Source organism: Exserohilum turcica (genome assembly GCF_000359705.1).
Source record: "Exserohilum turcica Et28A unplaced genomic scaffold SETTUscaffold_6, whole genome shotgun sequence".
Classification (NCBI taxonomy): domain Eukaryota; kingdom Fungi; phylum Ascomycota; class Dothideomycetes; order Pleosporales; family Pleosporaceae; genus Exserohilum; species Exserohilum turcicum.
Window position 1 is genome coordinate 191,564 of NW_007360277.1, and position 22,966 is coordinate 214,529.

At 50.9% G+C, this 22,966-nt stretch overlaps 11 protein-coding genes across 11 annotated transcripts in view; 6 read left to right on the forward strand and 5 right to left on the reverse strand.

Moving 5' to 3' along the window:
- Positions 1 to 2,163: 2,163 nt before the first annotated feature.
- On the forward strand, positions 2,164 to 2,832 carry SETTUDRAFT_22410 (uncharacterized protein; the record flags this gene model as incomplete). The annotated part of the gene is made up of 2 exons (XM_008031138.1): positions 2,164 to 2,196; positions 2,257 to 2,832. 2 exons carry the CDS (start codon positions 2,164 to 2,166, stop codon positions 2,830 to 2,832), a joined length of 609 nt encoding a protein of 202 aa, XP_008029329.1.
- A 280-nt stretch (positions 2,833 to 3,112) lies between these two features.
- Positions 3,113 to 4,160, forward strand: SETTUDRAFT_96417 (uncharacterized protein; the record flags this gene model as incomplete). The annotated part of the gene is made up of 2 exons (XM_008031375.1): positions 3,113 to 3,755; positions 3,811 to 4,160. The coding sequence occupies 2 exons, from the start codon at positions 3,113 to 3,115 to the stop codon at positions 4,158 to 4,160; spliced, it is 993 nt and encodes a 330-aa protein (XP_008029566.1).
- A 1,286-nt stretch (positions 4,161 to 5,446) lies between these two features.
- Positions 5,447 to 6,315, forward strand: SETTUDRAFT_33998 (uncharacterized protein; the record flags this gene model as incomplete). The annotated part of the gene is made up of 2 exons (XM_008031222.1): positions 5,447 to 5,828; positions 5,876 to 6,315. The coding sequence occupies 2 exons, from the start codon at positions 5,447 to 5,449 to the stop codon at positions 6,313 to 6,315; spliced, it is 822 nt and encodes a 273-aa protein (XP_008029413.1).
- Positions 6,316 to 6,781: 466 nt separating this feature from the next.
- On the reverse strand, positions 6,782 to 8,190 carry SETTUDRAFT_82601 (uncharacterized protein; the record flags this gene model as incomplete). The annotated part of the gene is made up of 3 exons (XM_008031376.1): positions 6,782 to 7,539; positions 7,582 to 7,963; positions 8,008 to 8,190. Coding segments are annotated over 3 exons (1,323 nt in total), but the record flags the coding sequence as incomplete, so codon positions are not given.
- A 630-nt stretch (positions 8,191 to 8,820) lies between these two features.
- On the forward strand, positions 8,821 to 11,051 carry SETTUDRAFT_34000 (uncharacterized protein; the record flags this gene model as incomplete). The annotated part of the gene is made up of 2 exons (XM_008031223.1): positions 8,821 to 8,999; positions 9,038 to 11,051. 2 exons carry the CDS (start codon positions 8,821 to 8,823, stop codon positions 11,049 to 11,051), a joined length of 2,193 nt encoding a protein of 730 aa, XP_008029414.1.
- A 175-nt stretch (positions 11,052 to 11,226) lies between these two features.
- On the reverse strand, positions 11,227 to 12,423 carry SETTUDRAFT_164971 (uncharacterized protein). Its single transcript, XM_008031377.1, has one exon. The coding sequence runs from the start codon at positions 12,227 to 12,229 to the stop codon at positions 11,534 to 11,536; it is 696 nt and encodes a 231-aa protein (XP_008029568.1). The 5' UTR covers positions 12,230 to 12,423; the 3' UTR covers positions 11,227 to 11,533.
- Positions 12,424 to 12,930: 507 nt separating this feature from the next.
- Positions 12,931 to 14,133, forward strand: SETTUDRAFT_95859 (uncharacterized protein; the record flags this gene model as incomplete). Its single annotated transcript, XM_008031378.1, has 1 exon — positions 12,931 to 14,133. The coding sequence occupies one exon, from the start codon at positions 12,931 to 12,933 to the stop codon at positions 14,131 to 14,133; it is 1,203 nt and encodes a 400-aa protein (XP_008029569.1).
- An 86-nt stretch (positions 14,134 to 14,219) lies between these two features.
- On the reverse strand, positions 14,220 to 15,323 carry SETTUDRAFT_34003 (uncharacterized protein; the record flags this gene model as incomplete). Its single annotated transcript, XM_008031224.1, has 1 exon — positions 14,220 to 15,323. One exon carries the CDS (start codon positions 15,321 to 15,323, stop codon positions 14,220 to 14,222), a length of 1,104 nt encoding a protein of 367 aa, XP_008029415.1.
- Positions 15,324 to 17,054: 1,731 nt separating this feature from the next.
- On the forward strand, positions 17,055 to 17,471 carry SETTUDRAFT_22418 (uncharacterized protein; the record flags this gene model as incomplete). Its single annotated transcript, XM_008031139.1, has 2 exons — positions 17,055 to 17,132; positions 17,262 to 17,471. 2 exons carry the CDS (start codon positions 17,055 to 17,057, stop codon positions 17,469 to 17,471), a joined length of 288 nt encoding a protein of 95 aa, XP_008029330.1.
- A 2,152-nt stretch (positions 17,472 to 19,623) lies between these two features.
- SETTUDRAFT_164973 (uncharacterized protein) lies at positions 19,624 to 21,646 on the reverse strand. Its single transcript, XM_008031379.1, has 4 exons — positions 21,150 to 21,646; positions 20,978 to 21,089; positions 20,231 to 20,851; positions 19,624 to 20,077 (listed from the first exon to the last, which is right to left on the reverse strand). Exons 1-4 carry the CDS (start codon positions 21,197 to 21,199, stop codon positions 19,781 to 19,783), a joined length of 1,080 nt encoding a protein of 359 aa, XP_008029570.1. The 5' UTR covers positions 21,200 to 21,646; the 3' UTR covers positions 19,624 to 19,780.
- A 1,302-nt stretch (positions 21,647 to 22,948) lies between these two features.
- SETTUDRAFT_164974 (uncharacterized protein) overlaps positions 22,949 to 22,966 on the reverse strand; it is a 3,522-nt gene continuing 3,504 nt past the window's right edge. Inside the window, exon 4 of the mRNA XM_008031380.1 lies at positions 22,949 to 22,966. This exon is cut by the window's right edge and continues 1 nt beyond it. The gene's annotated coding sequence lies outside the window, so the exon portion shown is untranslated.

Below are 22,966 nucleotides of genomic sequence, written 5' to 3' on the forward strand. Positions count from 1 at the left end.
AGAGAGAAGTGAGGGCCAAAGAACTCCAGTTAAGACGCGCCCAAAAAGCTCGCGATCGCGCAGTCGCAACTTCAAAAAAAGCTCGCGATAAGCAAAATATACCTAAACGAAAAGCTTCATCGTCTCAAAAGTCAAAAAAGTCAAAGGGTGGTGGTGATGCAGGCAGCCAAAGTGGTGGTGCGTCTGCATCGTCGGCTGCGCAGCCCACCACCAAAACAACGATGCGCGGCCGCAACATCAAACTGCCAAAGAAATTTGAGTAGATAGGATTGTTTTTTTTAACTATTTAGACTACTCCACCAAAAAATCTCGTGATAATAGCTTTTGTATGGTGCTCTACAGCCTCATTTTTGATAGGCGGACATTTTAGTGGTGGTGTTGCATTGTCTGACCCGTTGCACGCATTGACCACCCACACTAACGCTAGCCACGCCACGTTAGACCCTACCATTTGCCCAGACGTCACCTCTGCCTTGCAGTATCACTTCTCTGCATTTCCATTGATATCACAGCTGTATATCGCGTGGCTGAGCGATCGTTTTCTTATCCGATTCCTTTGCTTGACCCTTGGAGGCGAGTAGGCTGTGAAAACGCCTCGGCGCTTGATCTCCGCGGTATGCAGCAAGGCGGCACAGTACATGTCTTCTTACATCATGCTCCAATGAATTTCCCAGATATGAAACTCAGGGCGTCACCATACGGCAAGACGCGCTCAGCTCTTCTCCTTTGAGGCTTTCACTAGTATTGAACGCACGTCAAGTTGACATTGCACCAATGGTGTTGTCGCCATGACCCTGATTCCCGAAACATAGCTTTATTTGTGGTGGTGTCGTCACTAACGGCCTCATACAAACAAACCATGTTTCTCACAGTAACTCATCTCTTTTGATTTTCTTTCAACGAAGCTATATCGATTTTTTGACCCAAAACAAGTGAGAGAGTCGGAGAAGGAGCACATAATCTTGCTGATGCGAAAATCGTGGATGCTTGCTTAATATGAGGCTTGCTCTGATGGCTCAAGCGACGTTTCCTTATGAATGGACGAGCTGTGAATCGGAATATACTCTGGAAAGACGAATTGCATGTCCACAACCAGACTTCCAATACCAACCCCGATCTGTCTCACCAGCTACACAGTATAGTGCTTGGACGGCAGAGGAGACCTTGAGAAAACAGGCAGGAATATCCTGGTCTGCTTACCTATATACCACTAAATGCCCCAAAATTCTGGCATGCTGACTCGTGGTAGCAACAAGTCCAAGGAGCAACGGGAAACTTCATCGTTTTGCAAACGAGGGGAGAGGATATGGGAAGGTGATTTCCTCTATCAAACGCTGGAATGCTTTGTAGGTGTGACAACCGCTGTCAAAAAGGATTTGGAGCCTATTATGGATGCTTTATAGAAGACAGATACCATGGAGGTTGTTGTGCACCGAAAGTACGACTACGATTCATGAAGAACTTCATCACATTGGGTATGCTTTGCTCAATACAAAAGCCTTTGCAAACATGCTGAAGTGTGTACTCAGAGATCTGAGCCATTGGTTTCAGGTATGGCATGGAGGCTGTCGGCGGACATTACGTGGAATGGGCCGCGCCCTTTTATGGATGCTATCAAGAGCGATGGGCAAACATGACGAAGAATATCAAGGCGGGAAAGAAGAAAGTGATGCTAAACTTCATGAAAAAGATAGCTATTCGCTGCCATCTTTGAGAGGGATAATTGATGAGCGAAGGGCACTTCGACTATTATTTTAATATGAAACCTAAAGTTTGTATCCGCTGCTTTGCTCCTACCATGTTACCCACATGATTGGTAAGTATCTCACATAGTGCAATCAAAGTATCTATGTTGTGAATCATGATGGCCGTCACATTTCTGCTCACATGGCGCATCGAACAACGAAGTTATCCTCGATCAAAAGATGGGCCCAACGCAAGAAACAAGCTGCTCTGGATGTGTGAGTTTACTGGAAGAGCGTGCGCTAACAGACACTTATGTGAGCTCTCACTCGACAGGCACGTGATCTCTAGTTTGCGCTCTCACCACTTGCAACGCCACGAAATCACACAACACCGCCTGATCTCTACCCAACTACATCATCAAGACACAGAAATTTCTCAAAATACCCTTGTGTGGCGTCATCAAGAGATGCCGAAACAATGGAGGGGTGTTCCAAGCACGCTTCAATGGATGTGAGTCTTGAGCCGCCATTGTTGGTAAATGCAGCTGTCCTCTGACAATGATAAACACAGCAGACCATTCAGGAGAACAAGACAGAATCATTACCATTGGGCGAAAAAATCCCCTTAGAAACACCGGGTCCGTCGTATCCTGCAACTACCACCTATTACGGCGCCTGCAAATACATATCCAATATCCAGCCAATGCACAACAACAATGGTGCTGCCATCGAACACGTCCATCAATACCGCCTTGGAAAATTGTCACCAATACGACGCGCCCCGCCGTGCCCATCAGAGCAGGAAGGCAAGCCAGCAGAAGCCATCCCCGGATACGTCACCGAAGCCGTTCACAGTTTCGCTCTAGACCAAGTTAAGGAGCTACAGTTGGAGCTTTCAGCAGCAAAAGCAGAAATTGAGGTTATTCAAAAGAGTTATCGCGACTTAGCTGCCTGGACATATAACGAGCGGGTCCGCCTAATGGGTGCATTGGCAGCTCTGCGAGGCGTGCAGCAAGCAAATACAGAGAAGGGTGAGGTGGCATTTCATGAGGTAGAAAAAGACACAGAGAATGAACAGTGTTTGTCGTTGAATGCGCAAATCGATGAACTTATTGAGGAGGAAAAGTGTCGTCTCTCCCGCTCGTAGCTTCTTGATATCGTATTGAATTCGATGATAACTTGCCCATATAGATGGTGTGACGGTGTTTCTGCGCCACCATTGTGGTTGTTCGCACGATTATGGCGGTGAGAGGTGATGCATTTTTGGGCTAACGAGGTGGTGAAGGCTAATAGCCACGAACCAAGTGGCACGCTCCGCCCATAAAGCGGCCACTTGCATGAAATCTCTATCAACCCGCGTTTCTTTATCAACCACACTACACGTTTGTCAAAGGCCATATTAATATCTTTCCAAATCACAGGCCACCATGAATCAAGTCTGGTTTGCTGCAGCCTGGGGCAAACTCTTGCACGCCTTTGGAGGTGGCGACACGGCAAATCAGGACAGCAACGCCAATCCAGATGCCTCTACACCCAGCACAGACGACCAAGAGGAGGCTAAAGAACCTAGATATGGCGAGCAAACTCCTAGGGATGAGACTGAACATACGCCTGAGGCTCCTGAAAGGGACAACGAAGACGCCAAATCTGAGACATCAGAGTCCACCTATGATGGCCACGAACAGTCGGAAGCGCCTGAAGATCCAGAAAATCTCTCGTTTGGTGGATCTGAAGACGAATCTGAGACTGGTGACAACGAGGACAGCCCACCTCTCGGCCATTCCAGAAATGCCGATCGCGTCACTAGAGGATTCCACAATTTTCTCAGCACAGCATACACTGCCATTACAGTCAAGATCAAAGCTGTGGTCCAGCGAGCCCGAGACTATTTGCTTTTCGCTATCGACCAACTGAAGGAGCAAGACATTGTCGAAACTGCAAAGGCTATCGGTAAATGGATCCGGCAGAATCCATGGAAGACTGCTCTGATAGTCCTGCCTCTACTTGCTGTAGTATGCACTGCAATTGCTCTCTCAGCGACAGGATTTGGGGCAACTGGCGTTGCAGCAGGTAAATTGAGCTGTCCTTTCCTAGCCATTTACTTCGAGGTTCTGACCTGTCTTAGGAAGCGCAGCGGCAATCATTCAATCCGGAATCGGCAACGTCGTGGCACACTCTTTGTTCGCAGCTTGTACTAGTGCGATGATGGGTGGATATGGCGCTCCTCTGATCTTCGGCGGCGTTTGGGTTGTTGCTACAGCCATTACCATGGGTTTCGAGGTGGCATGGAGACGTTGGAATGGTCGGAATAACCGTCAGCTGGTGCGCCTGCCGACAGAATTGATTGGGACTGTGACCGAGAGGTTGGACAAGGCCTTCGAGAAGATCATCTTCAACTCGATGGTGGTAACAGCATTCGCCGTGTATCTTGTGAAAAGCTGGTGGCGCAACCGCGGAAGCTCGGAGCGTGATTAGTCTCCTCGCGGCCCCATATGTATCAGAAAGATGGCTGCATTCAGATGACAGGACAGCAATCGCGGCGAGTAAAACTCAGTAGAAGAATCTATTTAGTCCCTCGATGCAATTTTTGATTGGAAATCTGGCTGTATACCAAAATCATACATGTGTGTTCTATAGGGCTCAAATCGAGCCTAATGAGACACATGGCACGCCTGTGAACACAATCGAGAAATACCACCAAACACAACATCATTGGCCAAGTGCCAGAACCGCATCTTCATTTTCTCTAAACTTCAGTGCCATCCCTCGCAGTTTTTTCTTTCTGGGGAACGTTCTCGAAGGTGTGAACGGTGATATGTGAACGGCATTCTGGTCATAACACATGACTAAGCCGCACGCTCGCTTGCTACTTTTTGAATTAAGTACTCCGCGCCGCCTCTCTCTCTCTCTCTTTTCTCACTACCGATTCGCCCGTCATCGGGAAAGTCGGCACACCTTTAATTCACACACCCAAAACCAGATTACAAGTAACCAACAGACATTTTGTCACCAGAGCACGACCCGGGTTGTGCACACGACGCAGACTTATCAGCATGTCCAAGAAGCCCATCAGCATGGCCAGCCGGCCTATCAGCACGCCCACTCCAGACAATGGTGCACTCGAACCAGATCGCAACACTTCCTCACAAGAACTCAACCCCCAGATTGAGTCTGCCCCAGAAGTTGAGTGTGGGTGCTTCTTCACGAGCACTGGCGAGCCCCAGTGGAACCCCGTATGCCTAGAGGCTATGGAAAGGGCGAGCAAGAAGAGAACTATACCACCAGATGAACAAGTTCGTGGGGACATCCCACGAGACTGACGGAGTATCTTCGTTCACGACACTGACGGAGTATCTTCGTTTTCTGAACGCGACTTGTTTGACAAGTTGCAGTGTGTTTTGTGACTGACGAATGAACCAGTTACTACCAACATGGGCTAGTATCTCGCCTTTGTCTCATGTAAATATCTTGAAATCAACAAAAAATTCAACCAATCTCGTCCATGTGTGAATTGTCTACGATGTGTGACCGTGAACATGCAACTGACATATAGGTTGACATCCGATCAATGTTCTACGTGGTCCATGCAGTATAGCGTACAATTTCAGGCTTGTTTTGTTGCAATTTCCTATCCTTGAGATCCCAAATCAGCCTTCACCATTGATCCGACGGTTGCGCGCCGCGTGACGTCAGTTGTGAGACATTCACCGAGTATTCTGTAAAGGCTAGCTCGGTCCGTGCACTTTGGCGACTCGCACAATATGAAGAGCCACGACCCGGCCGCCGCAAAACCTTTACAACAACAAACTCACCTTTGTAACCTTAATATGCGGCCCAAGGGAACGCGTTCATTCGGACCCGGCAACACCTCGCCACTCCTGCCACATGAGGACATGGACACTCTGGGTCTGCGCGGCACGACAAGTTACGCCCCGCCCCCCAAAGCGAGCCTCAGGGCCTACTTTCGAGCTGAGGCGACGAGAGGTCCATCAGGCCATGAACGCCGTCGAAGCCGCTCCCCTCCACAGATCACATCTGATCGGTATCGTTCCCGGTCTCCCATGCTAGACGACGATGACTTCGCCATTCCCGGTTACTCCGTCGACGAAGATACCATCATGATGGACAGCCCAGTCAATCAGCGTAAGTAAATTCTAGCCATTGTGATGAACAGACTAACTATTTGAAAGGTCCATCAGTCAATCAACGCAAGGAGACTACCAGCAGAGACCGTGGGCGAGCACCATCTCGCTGGGTTGAGACACGCAAACCAACTTTAGCCACACCGCCAACAGCTTACGACCTTCGTCGATATGCCGAACATGTCTACAAAACGCACTACAAGCAGTTCATCAACGGCGCAACCGGCAAGGTCTCTCCCTCCAAGTACGGAGCAGGGCAGCATCAAGATTTTGGCCTCTGCTTCACCACTTTCTTGACGCGTTACCCCTGCGAGATCGGGTTGGGCTGTCCATGGCGTCACCACCCACTGTCCAAGGTCGAACGAAGATGGATGGTCGAGAACAACGAGGAGCATGGAAAAAAGTTCCTGGCGCATGTGAATCGTTGCTGGCCGTCGCCTGACGTTCCTCTCCCAGGAGCCAACATGCATGACCATGGCGAGAACTAAACGGCGGCTAATGTGGTTGAGAGTTGGAGCGCCGGGAACGTGACTAGGCAGTGACTGGGTGATGGACTTTTGGGATACTTTTCTGTATGCTACCACATCATCGATGTAATCGAATGATACAGTGTCTGCAAAATTTCCAAGTCTTTTCCAAGTGTTTTTTACTTCCAGCTAATCATACATGCCCATGTCATATCCACTCGGGTGGCGCCTTGTCTTGGACCACGACGGGCTCCGGGTGTGCGACGCTTGACTCGTACAGCTCAAAGATGGTGCTAAGATCCGTTCTTGTGATGCGGATATCGAGCTCGCGTGTTTCTGGTTGCTGGTCAGGGCAGTGTAGCTCTGGGAAAATATGTCCCTCCATCTCTGCAAAAGGTAGGCCATCCTTTTCAAACACGGCGACGCCTTCAGTCTCGACTTTCGGTTGATCCGCGCACTCGACTGCTGGTATAGCCTCAATCGCCGGCTCCTTGACTCTCTTTGCTCTCCGGCGGCAAAAGCAGAGCGCGGCAGACAATAAAATTAACAGCATCAAGATACTCCCCACGGCGATCCCGGCTATTGCCCCCCTTCCAAGCCCCCTCGGCCTTACTTTTACGTCTGGACTCGATATCGGCACAATCTGCTGCTTGTCGTCGGGGGCCGGAAACAGCGCCTGGTGGACTGAAAAGTTGCTGCGTTCATAGTCAATCCTGACGTACGCTTCCTGGAAGAACGTGCGGCCGAGGGTATACTGTGACTCGTTGTATGCGCGGCGGATGGGAAAGTAGTTTGTTGGGGTGTCGTAGATGGGGTACGAGGCTTGCTGGTCAAAGGCACTATAAGGGAGGACGATGTTCACGGTCCCCGAGAGGTCAGAGGGAGTCTGGCCGAGTGCAAAGGTCACTGTCGGGTTGGTTTCTAGGAGCTTTGCATGGGTGGCGGGGTCGACGAGGTACAGGTCTGTACTGTTGTCGTAGGTCAGATTGAACGCCAGGGCGAATTGATCGCATACAGATACCGGCAGCCAGATCTGGGGCTCCGCAAAGTCGATGAGGGTGTAGGGGGCCTTGTCGGGTAGCAGGCTGACGATGCTGTCCGACATGTTCTGCGTGACGATTCTCTGGATGCTGAGGCTGGGCTTGCGGCTGTCGTTGGCGTCAAAGGGAAAGGTGACATTGTTTGGGACAAAGCGGGACTGGTCGTAGCCGCCGTAGGTCAGGCTTCCGTATACATTTGGCTTTTCTGCAATTGTCAGCTTCGCCTAGACGAGCAGATCGAACATACTGTAGTATGCGCCGGCAGTGTAGCCGTAGCTTAGACTCGGAATGTAGCCCTCGTCTTTCAGCGTCTTGATCAGGCTGCGCTGGGGGTTTTCGAAATCGGAAAAGTTACTAGGCTTGACGTCCATGCCTAGCCATCCGACCCACAGCCGTGGATTTATGACTGCGCCAATGGTCTGGTTCGTCAGGGTGGGCCCCCCAGAGTTTGCAATCATCAGGCCGAGCGTGTCGAGACCGTAGAGACCAGACGCGTTGTATCCCAGCTCTTCGCGCGTGGCTGTCTGGTATATGCCAATCTCATGCCATGTACTGGAGAGATTGGCCTGGAAGCCATTGTTTGTTCTGCCCTGGTAAATCTCTGCTCCACGCGAAAAGGCGCAGTCTTGCTGGGTCGAGTTAGCCTTGGACGTCTTCAAGCGCCTCTACTGACCTTGCTTATAGTCTGGTTATCTTTGCAGGCCCCGGCTAGAGGGAGAAACGTCTCGCTGGTTACAGTAGACGGCAGGACGCGAAAGCTCTGCTCGGGCGTGCCTACGCGCACAACAAACGTCGACCATTTCCCGTCGTTTCCATCAAAATACTGCGACGGGGCAAACGATACGGGGGCGGGGCTCGCAACTGGCGACATTCTGAACCGATGTAGCTTGCAAACAGCAGGAATTCATTAGATATATCACACGCCGGCTCGGTGTTGCCGATTCATCTTACAGTCTAAGCCTACATGACTTGACTTTGCCGATATCGAGCGTGCATTGCCGATAGTTTGATAGAACAGTGGCGATTTATTCGCGCCCCACCCAATACGAGGGTGATTGATTCAGTTGGCGTGGTCATCTTGGAATGGCTGACTTTGATATTCGCCCCAGTTGTTCGGGGTAGGTCATGATGGTGGCCGCTTAATCATCGACTGTACAAGTCCGATGGGGGCCAAAAGGCACGCCAAGAGATAAACGGCCCACCACGAGCGTGCAATGGATTCTAGAACGAGTTTTCTTCGGACCTGCGTCAAGTCTATTCGGGGCTCATGTTGCATACCTCGCCTCAGTGGCTTCTTCTTGTCGCTAGATGGAGAAAGGCGCGGTCCAGGCCAACTGCGAGAGGATGAACATCACGGACTTCGTGTGATGGCGTTGTAGAGGAGTTCCATTGCTGCGACGATTATAAAAGCTGGTATCAGTATGGATAATAGAACAATCAGTTCATATTCATACATTCAATTCTACATTTCTATTCAACGAGTTCAATGGCGAAAACATCCTGTGTACATGTAGTTCTGCTGGGTCTCCTGGTATCAGGGGCTCTGGCAGCACCGACTGGACATGTCGTTGCGAGATTGGCTCCTATTTGCGAGGATCCCAGCGTGTCGTGGGAGCAAAAAGCAGATGCATATTGTGCAGTTTGTCTGATGGATAACGTACCACCGTAAGTCAAATCTCCCAAATACCAACGTTGCTCATTAGTTGTAGGGAGATTGTAGACAAGTATTGTGGGCCACTCATGAGCCCTTCTGTTGCCTACAAACAAGTCCAGTCCGTCTGGCGACGCGGTCAGGATGACAAAATTGAAGACTCGGACGACAAACCACCCAAACCAAAGCACGAGACACACAGGGCTGAGGACAGACTGTATAAGGTTGTGGTTGACAGACGGTCCAAGTCTGAAGAAGCTGGATCAATCAGTGATGAGAGCAGGATCTGGCCTCGTCCACGTCCTCTCATCAAAGATCCGATTTTCCACTTGCCGATTGTTTCCCCAGTCACTCACGATGAGATGCACATCGCCATCAAGCGTGGTGTAGAAACTGCTCCAACATCGCTCAACACTGGAAGCGATGATTCTGCTTTGGTAAATTCTAGACCTGAGAGTCTTGCCGATGGTCGACTATCAAGCCCAGACTTCCATGAGACTACACTCTGGGCCAAATATCACCCCAAAGCAGAGGGGTTATACCGTCGCCAGACACCAGGACCTGCACATGTCAATTCTGACGCTGGAAAGACTGGCAACGGATATTCATTCGAGACAGAAATGATTGAAGCGCAGTCTGATTCACAAAAGACTGGGACAGTCTACGGAAAGCATGTCGAGCACAAACCAGCTTCAGTAATCTACCGTCGTCAGTGGCCTGATTCGTTGCAAAACCCACCGCTGGATTCTGCAAATCTCAATGAACAGCAAAAGAAACACTTCCAGGATCCAAATGGAGTCAGCTCTGACCTTTATATTCACCGACCTGCTCCTATCGTGTGGCGTAGAGAAGAAAACGAGCCAGAAGCAACGGCAGGAAACCATCAACATCATCCCAAAGACTGGCCACAACGTATCCATCCTGGACCGCCCAGAATTCCCTCGTGGCAACTTGCTGGTCCTGCACTACCAAAGTCTGTAGACATGGCTGATTTGTCCAAGCGAAGCCCCAAACACAGTGACAAGGAAAAGGGAGGTCGTCCTAAAATCGAACCAATTGAGCCTTTCAGACCAGGATCAGAAGCAAAGGTCCATCCAGTAGCCAATCTCCTCTACGGAGTACCGACAGAGAAGCGAGATGCACATGCCGTACCTCCACCAGAGTTTTTCAACGAATATCCATGGCCCTCTCGCCCCCCAGTCTCAGCTGCAGACAAAAAGGTTCCGGCTGTGGAAATTGAAAACTCGCCTGACTTGACAAGGCGCAGTCCCAAGCACGACAAAAGCAACGACATGAAGGAAAAGGGAAAGATCGAGAACAACGACCTCAGCGATATCATCCTGACCCCAGAAGAGGGCGCAGTCAGACTGGGAGGAACACAAGCGACAACGCATCTGCACGCCCACATTGTCGCCGGAAAGCCCGAAGACGAGGAGATTGAATACTCGAAACGAGCTGCGAATCCCGTGCCTCCACCAGAATACTTTGACGAGAAACATACGCAGTGGACCCAAGAATTGCAAACGTCGGGCCACAAACCAGCCATGAATCCATCTTCATCTACCTCCTCTGATGAAGATGAGGATGATGAGAAATGGACCATCTACTCCACCCCCGAAATCATCGACTTGCCCCATTCTCCCACCCCTAAAATCCTTCCTCGCCGCTCAACCCAGAGCACCAAACCCAAGCACAAACCCACGATTGATGAAATCGCAAATCAAGACGACATCTTCTGGCCCAATCCCAAAGAACTCCATGCATTCGGTGGTCCGGCCATCGTTCACGCCACTACATCCGACATCCACCGCCGCGACTCCTCCTCCTCCTCTTCTGACGCCTCGTTTAGCGAGAAAGCAGAGCAGCTAGGCAAGTTGACGCCAGAGGAGATTTGGAAATCGGGAAAAGAGCCGTGGTACACGCCGGCGATTGTGCATGCGGATGCTAAGACTGTGTATCGTCGTGATGGAGGAGGAGGAAAGATGATGAGAGCAAGACAGTGGGATACCACGATTCCTGGAGTGCCAAAGGCGCATGCGTTTGCGAGTGGGATTCATCGGCGGTAGATGGATGGACGAGGGGTGTGATGTGGAGGTATGAAGCATCTGGATGTTTGGAGATGTACTCTTTTCTTGTTTTTTTTTTTGACTTGTCGACTTGCGTTTTTTTTTGGTTTATTTTCACATTTCCTGCTTCTTTTTTCAGTACTGGATAGATTGACTTGATATTCTCAATTTCATCATTGCTACTTTGCTAAATTTGAACCCTGATTATCTAGTCTGCAGATCCCGAACCGTGCCATGTCCACCCCACCAGGCATTTCCGATGAGTAATGAGGAGGATGAGTAATGGAATCCTCGTTTCTCGCGCTTGGAACAACATAGGGGTGTTTGAAATGTCCATTCCTACTCCACTCAATCCCTCAATCCCTCAATCCACTCAATCCACTCCTCACTTGATACACTCGCATTCGCAAAACATGATATCGAACATATGAAAGCACCAGTACAACTCAGTCACACAGAGATGTATTTTATACCCCCAGGTATTACAACCCCTCTTTAAAAATACTCCTTCGACTCTCCGTCGGACTATTATCATCACCCTTTCGATGATCCTTTGCGCTGGGCATCGTCGCCGTCGCAGCACCATGATATCCCGTATCAGCATCCATGACGGGCCGAGGGCTGACGCCACGTAGATTGGTCGCATTGTCGTCGCCAAAAGGATTCTGCGCGCTATGCGAATCTAGATGCTCGTCGTAGGCGTCGCGAGTACGGCTGCGTCCGCGAGTAGGCTCGGCAAAAGGGTTGGATTGGTGGGTAGCGGGGGGTTCGTGGAGGCCGAGTTCCTGTTCCTCGTAGTATGCTTCGTCGCCGACGCGCGCGCTCCAGGCTTCGTCGGGATCCAGACGGCTGCCGGCGCCGCGACCACCGCCGACGCCGCGAGCGGTGGCATTGTAGCCCGAGTCTTCGTAGCCGCTGCCGGTGGTGTAGCGGTTGTTGCGGTTCTTGAACTTGCGCATTTGGGTGTCGAACCAGCCCTTGATGCCCGTCGGGGCAGGGCCGGGATAGTTTGACTCGGCGTTGGTCGACGAGGAGCGGCTAAAGGCAACCATGGGGTTCATCGAGGGCGGGGGCAGGCCATTGCGCGAGGCGTTCCAGCGCGCGTAAAAGTACCAGCCAAAGTAGGAGATGGAGAGGAGCAGCAAAAGCACAATGATAAAGACTAGCCAGCCGTTCATGATGGCGGTAGGGGGCGGTCAGAGGGTGAGTAGTCAGCGTGGCATGCGGGAGTTGGGCGAGGCGATGGCTGTGCTCGGAGGGCGTGGGCTGGGTTTGGTTTTCCCGTGTGCGCCCAACTGGGAGGGGGCTCGTAAAGGGAGCACAGGGCGGCGGCGGCGGCGATTCTCCGCTGAATCTAGAGCATGCAGTGACCTGGACGGGCGTCGCAATGGTGGAATGGGAGGTTTAGAGCTGACAGGCGCGGCTGCAGTGTCTGCCCGCCCTCTGCCTATAGCCTGGTTGCTTCCGGCGTCCGTTGCCAAGTGATGACGTAACCCGAGCTGACGCTGAATGTCAGCATACCGCGTCCACGCCGTCTGCATTTTGTTACGGGAACTGCCACGGCCTTGTCATAGCAGAGATTGACGTCTTTGCTCAGCCACCGTTGCGTCGTCGTCGTCGCCGTCGTCGCTGTCCTCGCCGTCGTGTGGCCGTCTATCCAGGACATGTAGACTAGCGCGTGTAGTCAATGGCCTTACAACCATATGCGTAGGTATTATGAGATTGATGGATTTGGACTGATGAATTAATAGACTGCTAGATGATGAGATGCTAGGCTATCGCAGTGGAGATCCGTGGTATCGCAGTTGTCCGTGGTATCGCTTACACTGATTCCTGCAGCTTACCATGCAAGCCCCTCATGATATCACCCCTCAACACCATGGCCTCACAGCGCACAATCGTCCGTGACCTGCACGCGACCGACGGCTCTCAAGTCAGCATCACCCTGCAACTCGACGACGATGCCGCCAAACCACCCCAACTCATCAACATCTCCAAGCCAGCCTCCGCCCCAGCATCGCAGCGCGAAACCCACGTCGTCATCTCAGTAGGATCAGGCGCCCGCCAGGCAGACTCCTTCTTTCAAAACGTCGTCAAACCCATCCTCGTTGCCCTCCATGGCGAAACCAAAGGCTTGACAATCCACACCACCACCTCGGCAACCAGCATCTCCGAATACACCAGCACCATCTTCTTCCCCGCCGCAAACAACGGTACACCCCTGCGCATCATCCTGCTCTCTGGCGACGGCGGCATCGTCGATCTCGTCAATGGGCTCGTGTCGCACGCCCAAAGCAACGCATACATTGCCCCGCAAGTCGTGTTGATGCCCCTCGGAACCGCAAATGCCCTGTACCACTCCGTCAACGCCGGCAAGCCGCCCACGTGGGGCATCGATGGCCTCGCGTGCACCACGTCCAAGCCTCTCCCCCTCTTCACAGCCACATTTTCGCCAGGCGCGCGCCTGCTCGTCGACGAAGCCCGCGCCGAAGAAGCTTTGCCGCGCGACCAAAACGGCAACGCGGTGCTGCATGGCGCTGTCGTGGCGAGCTGGGGCATGCACGCATCGCTCGTCGGCGACAGCGACACGGCGCATTACCGCCAGTTTGGCGTCGAGCGCTTTCAAATGGCTGCAAAAGAAGCCTTGTATCCTGCCGACGGCGCTGCGCCACACGCATACAAGGCGAGCGTTGGGCTGCTGCAAAACGGCCAATGGACACGGCTCCCCAGCAACGAGCACATGTACGTCCTGGCCACGCTCGTGTCCAACCTCGAACAACCCTTTTGCATCTCGCCAGACAGCAAGCCGCTCGATGGCAGTATGCATCTGGTCCACTTCGGCCCGACGAGTGGAGACAATGTCATGCGCATCATGGGCCTAGCGTACCAGGGGGGCGCCCATGTGCACGACAAGGACGTCCGGTACGAGGATATTGATGGGCTCAGGATACAATTTCAGGCCTTGGAGCAAGACGCCCGGTGGCGGCGCATCTGCATCGACGGCAAGATTGTCAGGGTCGAAGCAGATGGATGGGTAGAGGTTACAAAGGACTACAGACACGTCCTAAATGTTGTTGCTTAACCTAAAAAATACATTACGTGCCGCTCTAGGGATATCTGAAACAACTTGTTGTAGCTCGAGTCCATGATCAACGCCAACATGGCACCTCAGTAGCCTGGGTACTGCGTCCTCGCAAAGTCCTGCGGGTTGTAAGAGTAGTGCGGCTGTCCCTTTTGCCTGATGCTGTGCTCTTCCTTCGTCTCCTTCATCGTTGGCAGCTCCGACGCAAATGCCTTTCCATCGAGCGGCGGCGACCGCATGCCATCCGACGGGGCATAAGACGTCGGGCGCGTTGACACTGTGCTCTGTGATGCTGTTGACCAGCGCGCGTCATGCATCCGAGGAGACGGCTGCGACACATCGGAAACATACGAGGCACGATTGTCGGTTGTGTGGGATGGCGACGGCTGTGGGTGGTAAAAGTCGCCTGGCAACTCCATGACGACGTTGTTCTGGCCGAGAAGCTCCTTTGGCGGAACTGGAGGCGCGTACTGCTGGTCTGGCTGCGCGTAGCTTAGACTCTGCCGGTGTGGAAAAGATGGCGACTGGCGGGGCGACACTGGCATGCTGTATGGCTGGCTCGGGGACGGGTGTGGCGATCTGCGGTCCACGGCAGAGCGGTCCGCTGGGTTGACCGTCTTGAGTCGTCCATTCTCCATCATGGCCTGGAGCGCGCCCGTGTCGAGCAGTTCGGCCTTCTTGACCAGGCGGTCGACCATGACCTTGGCTGCGGCCTGCATCTCCTTCTTGACAAAGCTAATCATGGCGACATTGCACTTGATCTCGACGTCCTCGCGAATGTACAGGCCCTCTGGCGGCGCAGAAGAGCCCAGCTCCTTTGGCTCCGGTGGTTCGCCTGGCTGGTTTCCGCAAATCTGCCACTTATTCCGGAGGTCTACATTGGCAGGGGCGTAGGTGTGAGTCTGCAGGCCAAAGGGAAGGTCGTGAAAAACGCCGCGAAACTTGATGGCGCCGCTGCCCATCTTGCCAATGCCGGGAATGTACTGGATGCGCTGTGAGATTTCGTACCATGTCGAGTAAAACTCGTCGGCAGGAGCGTCGCGTGGTGCCTTGATGGGTTCATGGCCGGTGACGAGCGGGTTCAACTCGATAATCTCGCCGTGGCTATGGAGAAAGTCGATTGCAAGCTGCCGGGGAATAAAAGAGGGTATGGGCGTAATGTGCACATACGAAGTCTTCTTGCGCATCATGTTGGCGGTGATGGGAGTGTCTGGGCACTGAGGTTATGTGAAGAGTGTTTCTACAGAGCGTCTGGACGAGGGGTGGGCGCCGGACGAGGGGCCTAAGTGGGATCAATCAGCCTCTTGCTGACGGTATCCTTGCTGGTGTAAGTAGCGGGTGTTAGCCTAATAGTAATCGCAGCCCAAGATCAACAGGCGAAACACGTCATGCACGTGGTAGCCGTGATGTCAGAAAGACCCTGATGCACGTATTCTCTCCTCCAAGACAAGCAGCAAGTGCCATAGCCCACAATACCGGGTTCTCCTGCTCGAAACACAATGTGCAGGCTGTTAGGCGACGGTGTTAAGCAATGTGCCGCGGCGGAGCAGTCTAATTCTGGTCCGGCATCTCTCAGCTCCTGCAAGCGCAAGTGGGGGCCAAATGCTCAAGGGCTGAACTCATCAGCAGCTCCATTCCACGAATAGCGCCCGCCCGTCTTGTCAGATGGCGTCGCCCAACAGCTGCTGAAAAGCCAAGAGCGGTGTGGTCGTTTCGTTGGTAATTTCTTAGGTTTCGGGGGGATCGAGTTCCGGATGGTAGCCTGCCGTGGCCAAGCCCAAGCTGCAAGTTATGCCTGGGAGCCGAGAATGTGGAGTGTGGGGCGGAGTCAAAGGACGATCGTTTTCTCGCCCTGTGTGATTGGTTAGAATTGTACCATATCTCCAACGAGCCGGATGGGATACAGCATACAGTGGCTTGGACTGTTTCGAGGCAGGCTCATGAGACAGCGACCCGGCGCCGGTCATGACAAGTGTTTTGCATTAAGAAAATGCCGGAAACGTACAGCGGGTTGATAATTGAAGGGGTGCAGAACCGAATGCAGTGTTGATTGCGCTCAAACTCGCATCCGCAATTTTTAGTGATGGAGTTTGGAGTAAAGCCGGTGAAGGGGAGTAGAAAGTCGCAATGTCGCTCCTGCCTCCAATGTGGATGACGTACTCAAGTCACGTGCAATTCCAAGCGGGAAGCAGCTCGTGGGTCCACGCCAAGCATCAACATCAACGACTACGATAGCATCAGCTTCTTGTCGCCGGTGAATAGCGCGATGCTGAGCTTCAGGAAGCGAGCCTACTAACATTGATAAACTTACCAATCGTCAAACCGGCTAGTACGCTTCGCATCCATACCTTGCCAGACTTGTACATTCTGAGAATTCGAGGCAAAGGAAAAGTCAGAAACTGCCCATGGATGGCGCTGATGAGGCTCCGATGACCAAGAGGTGCTGATGGGTCAAGATCGAGATCGTAAGCACGGCATCAGACTGTGCGCATCATAGGTTCCAGGTAGGTCAGCAATCCGAACCAATCCGGTCGAGTCATCTTATTGGCAAATAAACCGATAATCATTTCAGATGCACACTACGAGCCGTCCCGTCAGTCAATCAGTACATCAGTGTTCGAGACTTTCAACATGGACTCGGTACACATCACTTACGCGCGACCAATAGGTCAGCTCACCGACCTTCAGCTTATGTCTTGGCTCGGCGCATCATACAGCCTATCACTCAACTACAATATGGAATCAAGAGTATGCTTGATTTCAAAAGTCGCTGGTTCGTCCATACGGTGATAGGTCTCCAGTACCATGGTCCCTCACTATAGGCGAATTGATATTTAAATCTCGCTGTGCCAGTCTTACCCTGCTTCATCACCTCAATCCGCCAACTTCGACTTTACCAAGACAACCACGACACAGCCAAAATGCGCTTCACCATTCTATCCGCCATCTTCGTCACCTTGGCCACTGCCACTCCGCTCGGCATCTCAGTGCCTCTGGACGTACGTTTATTACTCTCTAGCGATTCGCTTCGATGGCTCTCCAAGCCAACAGTGCATTGGATGATGATTGGTGGAGCGGCAATCCACCGAGGCAAACTATGCAAGTACAGTCGCTAACAAGATGTGCAGACCCGGGATGCATCTTCAATGTGCTCTCCAAACTTTTGTCCGTGCGTGGAAAGGGAGCTATCCACGCAGTATCCCACAGCCTACCAATATTGCTTCATCCAAAACTGTCGGCATATGCCTTGGATTACGGGCCTCAACAAGCCAAAGAAGCAGTACGAGAAAGACTGCCTGAAAGTCGACGGGGCTCCCAAACATGATGTAGACGGATAAAGTCGGGCTGAACGTGTGGTAGCATAATATAAGAAATTAGAGGCGCTATCGGACTTTTACACAACATTAGTGCTTACCCCTGACTAAATTGATCCACCAATCTAGATAGATCTAGCCAAGTCCATTTGACAACAATAGTAAAATAGCTCCACTGATGCACTAGCACATTGCAAGAATCGTGCCATTCGTGATCAGGGACTCCTATTACGTATTCAAAGCCGCTACATCTTTATACGGCACGCCGTCTTTTTGACACGACCTGCCATCTAGCGGAAAACTGCGTCCGGCAATACAAGGACAAATATCGATAATATCGATGATCTGTATCACCAACTATTTCAATCGCCAGCTCGATGCCAACCTATTAACAGCTTTGATAGCTAAACGGCGAACGATATAGCACAAAAGAACAACAGTCTCTCATCGTCACCCTTCATCGTACACCAGCTCATTTATCTGCTTACTGGTAGAAAATGCCGCACAATCTTGAACGCGACAATACGGACACGGTCACTGACCCGCTACTTGTGATGCCAACATGACTATTCGAACCAAAAGACATTTCCAAATGTCCTAGTGTTTCTACACTCTAGACATGTCAATTTATCCTCCATCGTCGCGCGTACGAAGAAGAAAAACCAACAGCAGTGTGCCAAGGTGCGAGTATGAACATGAAACAAAAGCACAAGCACACCCCGGCATCACACCGTATACACACTAGATGCCTAACTAGTTCTGCCTTGATTCTCAATTCCGACATTTCCCATCTAGGAAAAGTGTCCATTGTTATAGGATGGTTGTTTCTAATTTGAGCCTTGCTCCGTATAAGTGTGGATAGCCATCACGTATTGGAAAAGGAGATTGAATTTCACTAGTAGCAGCAAAGCTACATATAAATACTGGTCTACTTCACTTCTGCTGCTGAACATCACACAGTTGTTCCTGATACTTTACAAAAGCCCTTTTCGACTACCGTCGTTAACAGCCAAAATGCGTTTTTCACTCGTCATCTCTCTTGGTCTCGCCAGCCTGGCAGTCGCAGAACCGGCCCCGGCAGAAGCAGCACCAAACCCATATGCTGTGAGTACTCTGCTCTGCACATAGACGATCAAGTCTAACATGATATAGGATTCCCAATACTATGGCTGTGGGCCTGATTTTTGCGCCTGTCGTGCGGCATGCTATCAACCTCGTAAAGGCCTAGCTTGGTCGAGATATTGCCTTGGAAACTGCCAGTTCCAGTGTGCGCATACGTTCAAAAAGGGAGAGTGGAAGGGATGTTAGACGCAGACTCGGACACTGCATGCATTACCAAAGCATTGTTGTTTCAAAGTTATTTTTGATACGGAAAAAACCCATTCACGGCGTCTCCCGGACTAGGTCTTAGTCAGAAGTTTATTTAGCGTTATCTTGCCTCGGCACAATCTTGTTTTCCGGCCCTGCCGCACATCTCGTAATGAAGTAATATTTTAGCGTAGAAAAGACGATCTAGTAATTGAGACCGCGTAACACGCTATTGCAATAAGGATAGCCAAACTCGTATTTATGGAACAATCCTCCGCTCCAGTGGATTCCGCGTTGAGCTGTCTTTGTCTTCGAGGGTGGATACTAAAGTGCATTTTGGCTTGATAGCGTAAGTGGAAAGATGGAGTCCAGTGCCATAGACGTCTTCAGTATTACATCTACTCGAGAAATGCTCTACCAGTGACGTGACAAGGCAGTATTCCAACCTAATATTACCACTAGACATCTGTATACAGCTAGATAGTCTCTAAATAAAGTCCACGCCATACTCTACACAAGCACTACAATCTGAATCAACCTGCTTTACATCCTACACTGCATTTCACGACCCTTAAAATCCCTATTTCTCCATCCACTCATACTTGCAGAAAACCCCTACATCTAAAGCACATACATCTAGAGCACATCCAGAAAGCATGACACACAACCACGCCACGACCAAAAAAAACATACCCGAGCGACAAATTAAAAAAAAAACCGCGGCTAACAATTCCTTAAGAAGCTAAAAAAAAAAAAGTCCCGCATCCGCCTCGCCCGTTCGGCCGCAGATCCACATCAGTACCTCCGATTGATTATTATTATTATTATTCTTTTTTCTATTCCATTCCAGACGGAAAACCCGGCATACGTACTGTAGGTGGTCAGTGCTTGCAACTGTTCAGCGGATGCAACACCCCACCAAAATTGGTGCTCCACCAAAGATGAGGCTATAGAGCCCCATACAAAAGCTATTATCACGAGATTTTCTGGTGGAGTATTGAGCAAGTAGTAATATATATTTCCGTCTATATATATTTCGCTGGTAACTTTATATTGCGGCCGCGGGTGGTGGTTTTGGTGGAGGGCTTGGCGGGCGGCGGTGCAACTCCATCACCACTCTCGCAGCCCACCACACGACGACGTTTTGCTGTTTTTGTATTCTGCGACGATGAAGCTTCTCGTTTAGGTGTACTTTGCTTATCGCGAGATTTTTTTGTTGTTGCAGCAAGCCGATCTTGTTCTTTTTGGGCGCGCGCGGCAGCAAGTTGTGCAGCCTTAGCCTCCCGTTCCTTCTCGCGGGCAACTTTTGCAATTTCCTGCGCCTGTTTTGCCTCTGTAGCTATTTGTTTCTTATACTAGGCAGCGGCTTCTCGCATCTCTTTTCTCTCTTTTTTTTGGAGTTTTTCTGCCTCTTCTTCTTGGTGTTGTACAGCCTGACGCGCTCGAGCTTCCCGTACCGCCCGAGGGCTCCACACCACCGCCAGACTCTGGTACTCTTGGTGTTGTTGAAGGTCGAGAACTCTATTATGCTTCGGCCTCTGTTTTTTGGTGGCGATTTCACCGCGAAGTTCGTCGATCTCAACGTGGAGAAGCTCGTTGTTGACCTGCAGAGAATGTAGAGCCTGGCGGAGCTCTTTGGCTGCAGCCGTCGACCTATCCGGTACCGCAACGTCAAATAATCTTGACAGCGTACGCCAGCTATCTCCATCTCCCAGCTCTCTACTTTTCAAGTTGTTATCTCGTTGTGATGTGGTGGTTTTGAACCGTTTGAGTACGACTTCGGGATCGCGGGGATGGAGCCTGGTGGCTGCAAAACTGCTCAAAATATTATCGGTAGTGAAGGTAGATGTATACGCCACCCAAAATAGGCGGAGAAAATCACTTTTCTGCATTTGGAGCAATGCTTGGCTGCGGCGTATGAACTCTGATAGCTCTTTAGAGTACGCCGCCGACAGCGGCCCGTACAACACCACGTCGAGAGGCTGTAGAGTATGGGTGGCGTGGGGTGGAAATATTGAAAGTATTATTCGATGGGAGTAACAATATTTGATAAATTCGGGTGAGACGTAGCTACCGTGGCCGTCGAGGATGAGCATCTAGTAATCGCGTTTAGCTTTCGCCTTCGTTTGACGATCAAAAACCTATTTGAGCTAAGCCAAGCCTAGGTCGTTATTACTCCATCCAGATGGACTTGTAGAGAAAAAAACGTGGTGTTTTCCAACCTCTAGGTCGCGTACCCAGCTATCGCGAAGTCCAACCTTGCCTTCATAGATAACGCAAGGATCTACAGCGCTTCCATCAGCACAAACACATGCTAAAACTGTTATCCACTCTCTATTACCATCTTAGATGGCGGCGGTGATTATTTTTTGGTCCCAAAGTTGTTTAAAAAACACCCGTTTTGACCTTGTGGTGGACCCAAGTAGGGAGCCCTTCTCGTCCATATTGTAGATGTTATGCGGCGCAACGTCGTAGTCATCGAGTTTCCCGAAGATAAGATCGAAATATGATCGATAACTATCATGACTATCAGCTTCGTGACGATTGCGGTCCATCCCGGTGGTGTATTTGATGGTAAGGTCGGTGGTGTTGCGGTCCAGAAAGCGTGTGACCTAGCTATCTGACGGCTCCCATTCCGCAATATTCGACACAAAATTTTTTATCATGGACCTGGTAGGTGCAAGCCCACGACTAGAAAGCTTCTGTATATACTTTAAAAGCTTAGCTTTATGTTGTGTAGTGAGTAATTTCGTGTTTTCTACGGCGGCTGCACAGGACTGGGTTTGTTTGTAGTAGCGGCGCGTTAACGTTGACAACACAACACCAAACTTTTTCGCAGCTGCTCTATACGAAAGTCGTTCTTTGGGATCTTGCGCATCGACTGCTGCAAGCGCTTTCTCGATTGGAGTTATGGTGGTGGAGTTATCACGCGTTGAAGTGGGTGGGTCTGTTTTGGGAAGGTGCAGATGGTGTTGCATCCGCTGAACAGTTGCACGCACTGACCACCTACAGTATCGCCTACTTTTCCGCACATGCAAGCCAACAAGATAATTTACACCAGACGAGAAAAAGTAAGAATATACAAGACACGTCATACACTACAGTACGCACGCGCACTTTGTACATGAGATGGAAGCAAAACGAGCATCTTACATACATATGTAGCTAGAACCAAGTAAGTAAGTAAGTACGTAAGTCGTAATAACGACACTACACTACGCTACGCTACGCTAACCGACCTAAATTGCCAGTTCACTTTAAACACGCCTACTTGTGTGTGCCCGTTTTTTTTATTTTTCCTTTTTTTTCCGATATCCAGCTTGAGAATATTCCGAGGGACCGGGACCCTAATGTATGTATGTAATCGTACATATGTAGCATGCACACGCCACCCTCCTACATAACTAGCTGTTGCTTATGTCAGGCCATAGATAGACTACATGCATGTGTACTAGTAAGTAGCACATCCATGACGTGACTGTCACGTGTAGCATATAAATGCCCTGTGCGCATGCTGATAAGACATCTAAAAAAAAGTGGGTGAGTCGGGCCGGGGAGTTGTAGTGTGGTATGGTGTGTGTGTGTGTGTGTACTATAAGTACCAGCGGATTGAACTTAAGCCATACCCCATACCTACTTATAGCTACAACCGATTCGCATACAAACAACAACAAAAAAGAAAACTAACGACTCAATACAACAAAAACAACCGACATGCGCTTCCAAATCCTCGTTTCCCTCGCCCTTGCGAGTATGGCTGTTGCGGCGCCGGCTCACCAGGCTGAAAGAAATGGGTTAATGGTATGTAAGCAGCGCTTTTCTCCTTTCCTCCCTCGCTCCGTTCTACCTCTCCATCCATGCGTACAAGACAAAAAGCTAACGGCTCCCCCCCCCCTCCCGCCAGCCCCGATCCTCACAGTATTGCAGCGGGGACTATAGCAGCTGCTGCGCAGCATGCGGAGACGCCGACTGTCTTGACGTGTGCTGGGACCTGTACTGCCCGCATGCCTGAGTGTTTATGGCTGGTTTTTTCTGTTCCTCTTTCACCATCATCATCCTGCTCCTCATTCTTCGTCGTCATCGTCGTCGTCGTCATCATGCCGGACAGTCCCGTACAAACAGAAAGGAAGAACAAAAAGATATTGTAGTGGAAAAGAGAGAGAGAGAGAGAGAGAGAGAGAGAGAGAGAGAGAGAGAGAGAGAGAGAGAGA